The sequence below is a fragment of the Tupaia chinensis genome, unplaced genomic scaffold (assembly GCF_000334495.1).
Source record: "Tupaia chinensis unplaced genomic scaffold, TupChi_1.0 Scaffold148234_1, whole genome shotgun sequence".
Classification (NCBI taxonomy): Eukaryota; Metazoa; Chordata; class Mammalia; order Scandentia; family Tupaiidae; genus Tupaia; species Tupaia belangeri.
Genome location: NW_006208084.1, coordinates 3,928,228 through 3,934,771, shown reverse-complemented (window position 1 = coordinate 3,934,771; position 6,544 = coordinate 3,928,228). Strand labels below are relative to the sequence as shown.

Below are 6,544 nucleotides of genomic sequence, written 5' to 3'. Positions count from 1 at the left end.
CCACCCCTTATGCCAAAAATTTCTTTTAAAAAAAAAAAAAACCCACAGATGTATCACTGCTGTGTTCCAGAGTTGGGGAGGAGGTACAAGCTATGTCTGCTATCGGGAGAGCTGTTTGGGCCTGCCGCGGTCGTGTGGGTGAGGCCTCTTGTCTCCCTTCTTGTGTCTTGTTCAGGTTCAAAGCGCTCCTCTCCAGCAAGCCGACCAACGACAGCGCCTGCATAGAGATCGGCTACGTGAAGTACCCCATCTTTCAGGTGAGCCCTGGCGTGTCCTGAGACGCCAGGAAACAGCACAGAGCTAGCCATGTGGGGGAGCTGTCCTGCTCCTGCACCCGCGGCCCCTTCCTCTCCCCTCACCCCTACAGAATTCCCTGAGTGCCCTCTGCCTGGTGCTGTGCTAGGGCTTGGTCACCAGGAGCAACGGCATCCTCTCCCAGGACTCGCCGATGCGAGTGACTGAGTAATTAGTCAGGTATAGTCTTCAGTCGGCACGTGAGCGAGGAAGGGGTAGCCAGTGTAGCAGACCAGGGAGTTCTGGGGGGCCTCCTGGGTGAGCTGTTGGGAGCCGAAACACCCCAGGCTACGAGAAGTTGGAATGTCAAAGGACCTGAGGGCTCACAAAGGGGGATTAGAACATTCCAAGCAGTGAAAACCGCATGTATGAAGTCCCGGCACTGTGGCTGAGCCCAGCCTGACCAGAAATGGGGGCTTTCAGGGAGCCCAGTGCCTTTTTTTTTCTTTTGGAGAGGCTTTTGCTGAAGCCACCAGGTCTGGGACTCAACTGCGGTCGACTACGTGGGAGTCCAGCGACATAGCCACTACACCAACTGCTGGTTCCAGCGCCTTTTTTTTTTTTAATGATTTTTTTTCCCACAGGGCTCATGTACTTGCAGGACAGGCTGAGAGAGAGGGAACATGAGAAATCACTCCCCAGGGTGAAATGGCCATGCTGCACTCCCTTCTCCATCTCTTCTTGGGATTTTGTGCACGCACACACACCCAGCGTGGTTTTCAGGCTACCAGATCCAGGAATGTGGAATCTAGCACCTTAACTACCACGCCACCTGCTGGCGCCTGCATGTCATTTTCCATTAGTCTGAATCTAACAAACGGGAAAGGAAGGCTTCTTTGCCAAAAGCCGGACATTACCACGTCTCCTGTGTGGGTGAGGTTGATGTCAGTCACAGTGGGTTTTAGCTTATGTGACTCTATCGAGGGTCACAGCAGCTTTTTATTTGATCATTAATATGATTTTTCTTCTTCTTTTTATTTTTTCAAGTTTTTGCGATGGGAATGTCCACTCCCCAGAGAGACAGTGAGAGGGAAAGTGAGAAATCACTCTTCATGGCAGATGGCCATGCCACAGTCCCTTCTCCTTTCTTTTCTTGGGAATTTGGGCATGCGTGCACACAGGCCCGGCGTGATGTTCAGATCACCAGGTCCAGGACTCAAACTGTGGTCGGCCATGTGGTTTAACCCCCTCAACCACTATGCCACCTGCTGGCCCCCAGATACCCTTTCTTTATGGGAATAATGAGAGCAGCTCCCACTTCTTGAGCGCTAGCTCTGTGCAAGGCCAGCTGTTCTCAATCCCGTCTACCCAGTAGAACCCCAGGGAGCTCTAAACAGTCCCAGTGACCAGGCCTTGTGCCAGGCGGTTAATCAGGAGCTCCAGGCAGGGCCCCGGCATTGCCATCCCAGACCTCCTCTCGCCCGCAATCCTACGGAGTGGCCAAGGCGGAGCCCCGGTGCTGAGTCAGGTATCGGAGTCCCCTGGGGAGGTGGCACGCTTTGTTACATCACACGCAACATGTTAAAATGCTGATTCCTGGGCCTGCCGCTGGAGTTTCCACTTCCATAGGCATGAGAATTCGCATTTCCCTTCCCTAAAGTTTTCCTTTGACAAATTTTTTACAGAATTATTTTTTGTTTGTTTATTTAACTTTATTTACTTATTTTAATTTAACTAGAGAGGGACAGAACAAGAGAGCGAGCAAGTGAGAAAGCAATCAACCAGGTCTGGGACTTGAACTGCTGTCGGCCATATGGGATTCCAGTGCCTTTAACCACCACACTACCTGCTGGCCCCCCTTTGACAAATTTTTAAAACATGTTAAATATATTCAGTGTATTCACTCATTTTTTTCCATGAGAGAAACAGAGACAGGCACCCAAAGACCCCCAGGAGGACCCCATGCAGGACTCCATCCCCAGTCCCACACAACCCAGGCCACGGGCACCCCCAGCACATGCAGGGCGGTACTGCAGACTCAACCTCCCACTGACCCATACCACCATTGCACTCCACCTTAGTCCCCTGACCACAAGAGAATTCATATGTCTAATAGAACCCCAAGTTCTGCTGCTCGCCTGGTCTGAACACCCCACTCTGAAAACCACACTGTCCTCTGTCTCATTGGACCCTTCCAACTGACCGGTCAGGTAGCCATCAGCCCTGCCTTATAGACTGGCACGGGCTTAGCAAGGTGGAGTGGGTGACCCAAGTCCCCACCACTGCTCCCAGCAGACCTGAGCCTCAGACCCAGGCCTGGCTGCTCTGCCCTCCCCTCGTCCAGCTCCAGGAAAGAATCTCATGGCCCATTAGAGTTGGCTGTGCTGGGAGTGGGCTCCCCCACTCGAGTGCTAGTGAAGAGGGCACTTACTCGGCCTGGGACTGACTGGGAGGGCCCTGAATAAACACTTAGCTTGTAGTGGGCACTCAGTAATGCTGGCCAAGCAGACTCGGCGAGTCAGAGACCTACATGGGCAAGGGCAGCCTCCGTGGCCTCCCAGGCCCGTAATTGCTTTTGACTGGGGGAGGTTTCCTGGCCACATTAGCCTGGAGTTACTGTAATGGGAAGGGACAATTTAAGAGGCCCCGGGGACTTGGCTGTGTGCCGCCCTTTCCCCATAAAAGAAGAAAAGCCTCATTTGTGGCTTGAAATAGGCCAAGGAGGGCTGAATCCAACCCTGAAGGAGGCTCCCAGGGGCCTGTGCTTTTGCTTCCATGCTGACCAAAGACCATTAGTAAATGAGACCGCTTCGGCTTCTCTCCCCACCCCAAGACCGTCTCACATCACAGGCAGACCAGAGCCGCGCAGCGGAGGCTGCACCTAGGCCTCTGTGAGGTCGTTGATATTGCTTGGATCCCTGCTTCTTGGGATCAGCAGCTGCCAAGAAAAACTACTGTGTGCTCAGGCCCTCAGCCTCGTGGGCGTTCATTTCAGCCCAGGCTGTAAAGGCTTTTGCTGGCAGTCTGAAGGCGGCATGGGACAGGCCAGTGTAAATTCCATTAGCCCCGGAATCTCCGTCCATCGGTAAAGAACCACATTTCCACTCAACAGCCCAGCCTTGAGTGAAAGAAAAAGCATGACAGAGGAGGGCCGTGTAAATGACCCTGTGTTCGGGGCCGTTATTATTATGGCTTGATTAAAAAGCGAGGTGCTAGGGGAGCTGAGTGGTGGCAAAAGGCCAGTACCCCGCGTTCGCTGAGTTGGTATTTTAGGTGTCTGTGAGCCATCAGAGGAGGAGAGTGAGACAAGGCAGTGTTACTTCACAAAGCCTCAGCCGCCATCTCTGTGACAGCAGGTGACCACAAAAGCCCTGTCAGTGCAAGGAGAGTCCAGCAGAAAGGGGAGAAGTTGCATTCACACTCACACTATTTGCTGTGCACCAGACACTGCCGGCCCTGCCTGGGACACACGACAGGCAAGATGCAGTCCGTGCTCTCAGAACAGGGCAGTCCTGGGGTGGGCCAGCCCATGGCCTGGTGGTTGAGACAGCTGGATCCCACATGGCCAGGCGTGTGGTTCAAGCCCTAGAGCAGTGGCTGGAGAGACCTGTCTGGCACATGTGCAGTGCCCCATCCTGGAAGGAGGAAGAGATGGGGGGAAGGGATGTACAGTGTTCCCATGCCCCATGGGGGTGCTTCCTCTTTCTCTCTCTCTGGTGAGCACACACGCCCTTCGGTAAAATTTTATAAAATAATGCTATAACCCTGGATGATGTGCTGTGGGGTACAGAGATCTGGGGAGGCTTCCCAGTGGAGGTGACTGTCAAGCTAGATCCTGGGGGCGGGGGTGTCACAGGTGGTGAAGGGGAGGGCTCCCAGAAGAAGGAACAGTGTGGGCAGCAGGCCAGGACTGGAGGAGAGGATGGGAGGGTCTGACAAAGGCAATCCTGGGGATAGTCAGAGCGTAAAAAGCAGACGGGATCAAGAGTGGGAGGAGAAAAGGACAGAGCAGGAGATGAGACCTGAGAAAGAAGATCCAGGGACCAGCAGTTAGCGTAATGACCATGTCGCTGGACTCCCATGTAGTTGACCGCAGTTTGCGTCTCGGGCCCGGTGGCTTAAAACTCACGCAGGGAATGTGCGCATGCGTGCCCAAGATCCTGAGAGGAGAACGGAGAAGGGATTGTGGGTGGCGTGGCCATCCCCCTGGGGGTTGATTTCTCGCTTTCTGTCTCTGTCTGGTGAGTGCACGCACCCTATAGCAAAAAAAAAAAAAAAAAGGAGATCCATACGTGAAAATCCAGCTATCGGCGATATTCCTAATAGCCAAAAAGTGAGAACCACCCATCCGTCCGTCTGCTGATGAATGGGTTCACAGCAAGTGCTGGATCCAAACTATGGATGCTGCTCACAGTGAAAATAATAAGGCTCGTATGACAACAGGGGTGACCCTTGCAAACTCCATGCTCAGGTTTAAAAGAATGCAGGCACAGAGGCCATCTTGTGGCATGGTGGTCAAGGCGCTAGACTCCCACATGATCAACCATGGTTCGAGTCCCAGACCTAGTGGCTTGAAAATCTTACTGGGCCTCTGTGTGAATGTGCCCAAAATCCCTGGAGGAGAATGGAGAAGAAGGGGTTGCAGCCTAGCCATCCCCCATGGGCGATGATTTCTCACTTTCCCTCTCTCCGTGTCTGGTGAGCACACACACCCTAACAATAAAAATAAATAATTTTTTTAAAAAAGGAAGACGAAGAAGTCAGACATAAAAGCACACATGTAGAATGATTTTTCCCCTGGGTCATTTACATGAAATGCCCAGATGAGGCAAGTTCATGGTGGTCGTTAGGGACGGGCAGGTGGATGACAAGGGAGTAACTTGGTATGGAGTTCCTTGGGGAGAAATGTGGAAAATGTTATGAATGTGGTGGCGGAGATGAGAGTGGTGGGTCCAGAGTACCCGTTGGGGATAGTGGGAAAACGATTCTGACCTCAGATTGTGAAGACGCTACGGCAGTGTCTTTGCAATTGTGGCGATGTTTTACTCAACAGTGAGGATGCTTAAAACCACTGCACACCCCACTGTAAATAGTTGCATTTCATGTTGTGTGAAACATATCTCCTTTTTAAAAATTTATTTATTATCATTATTATTTTTCAAAATAATTATTTTACTCATTTATTTATTTAAGTATTATCATCGTTGTTTTTAAATCATTATACAGGCACTCGCCAGAAAGACAGAGAGAAAGAGAGAGAAAAAGTGAGAAAGTAAGTCGCCAGGTCCAGCACTCAAACCATAGTCGGCCATGTGGGAGTCCAGTGTCTATACCATGCCACCTGCTGGTCCCTATCATTATTGTTATTTTTAATTTGTTATAAGACACATGTGTTCGTGGGGGTGATAGAGAGAGAAAGCCACCAGGTCCGGGATTCAAACTGTGGCTGGCCATGTGGGAGTGCAGCACCTTAACCACTCCACCACCTGCTATCCCGTGTGAAACATCTCATAAAACTATAATTTAAAAAAATATACAATTACTGGGGCCAGCAGGTGACATCGTTGTTGCATCACTGGACTCCCACGTGGCTGATGAAGGTTTGAGTCTGGGACCTGGTGGCTTGAAAATCACCGCGTGTGCATGCATGCGCATGTGTACCCAAAATCCCAGAAGGAGAATGGAGGAGAAGGGACTATGGCATGGCCATCCCCCCCTGAGGGGTGATTCTCACTTTCCCTCTCACTGTCTCTGTCTCCCTGGTGAGTGCATGCACCTATGGCAAAAGCATCTAAAACAAAACAAAACAATACTTGAAGCACGCATACAGGAAGTCAATTTAGACCAATAGCAGAGGGCCGCAGGTGGCCTGGTGAGAAGGTGGCAGCGCGTGGCTGAAGCACAGGGAGGTTTCTCAGCCACAGGGAACATTAAAGAGCGGACTGCTTGCCCTGTGCCCAGCCCCGGCAGGCCCCAACTTGTGTCATCGCTTTCAGTCCTTGTCACAACCGTGGGCCAGGTAACACTATCCCCACTTTACACAGGATGACCAGAGACACACACAGCCTAATTTCATGCGGGCCACCCAGCTCTTGAGTGACGGAGTCAGATTAGGAGCTGAGGCAGCTCAACTCCAAGGTTCTTGCTCTTATTTATTTTAGATTTTATTTATCTATTCTCCATGAGGTGGGGGGAGCACTCCCCGCAGTCTTCCTGCTTTTCCCACCTCAGTCTCAGCCATCCTGGACTGTGGGCAGCCACGCCTCAGTGTGTTCGGGGAGGCCGCAGGATGCAGACCGAGGACTCTCCC

At 51.8% G+C, this 6,544-nt stretch overlaps 1 protein-coding gene across 1 annotated transcript in view; it reads left to right on the top strand.

Annotated features, from left to right (window-relative positions):
• Positions 1 to 6,544, top strand: part of ABTB3 (ankyrin repeat and BTB domain containing 3) — a 93,428-nt gene that overhangs the window by 74,199 nt on the left and 12,685 nt on the right. The window contains exon 12 of the mRNA XM_027769014.1: positions 176 to 257. Within this exon, the coding sequence (XP_027624815.1) occupies positions 176 to 257 (82 nt within the window). The remainder of the gene's footprint in view (positions 1 to 175; positions 258 to 6,544) is intronic.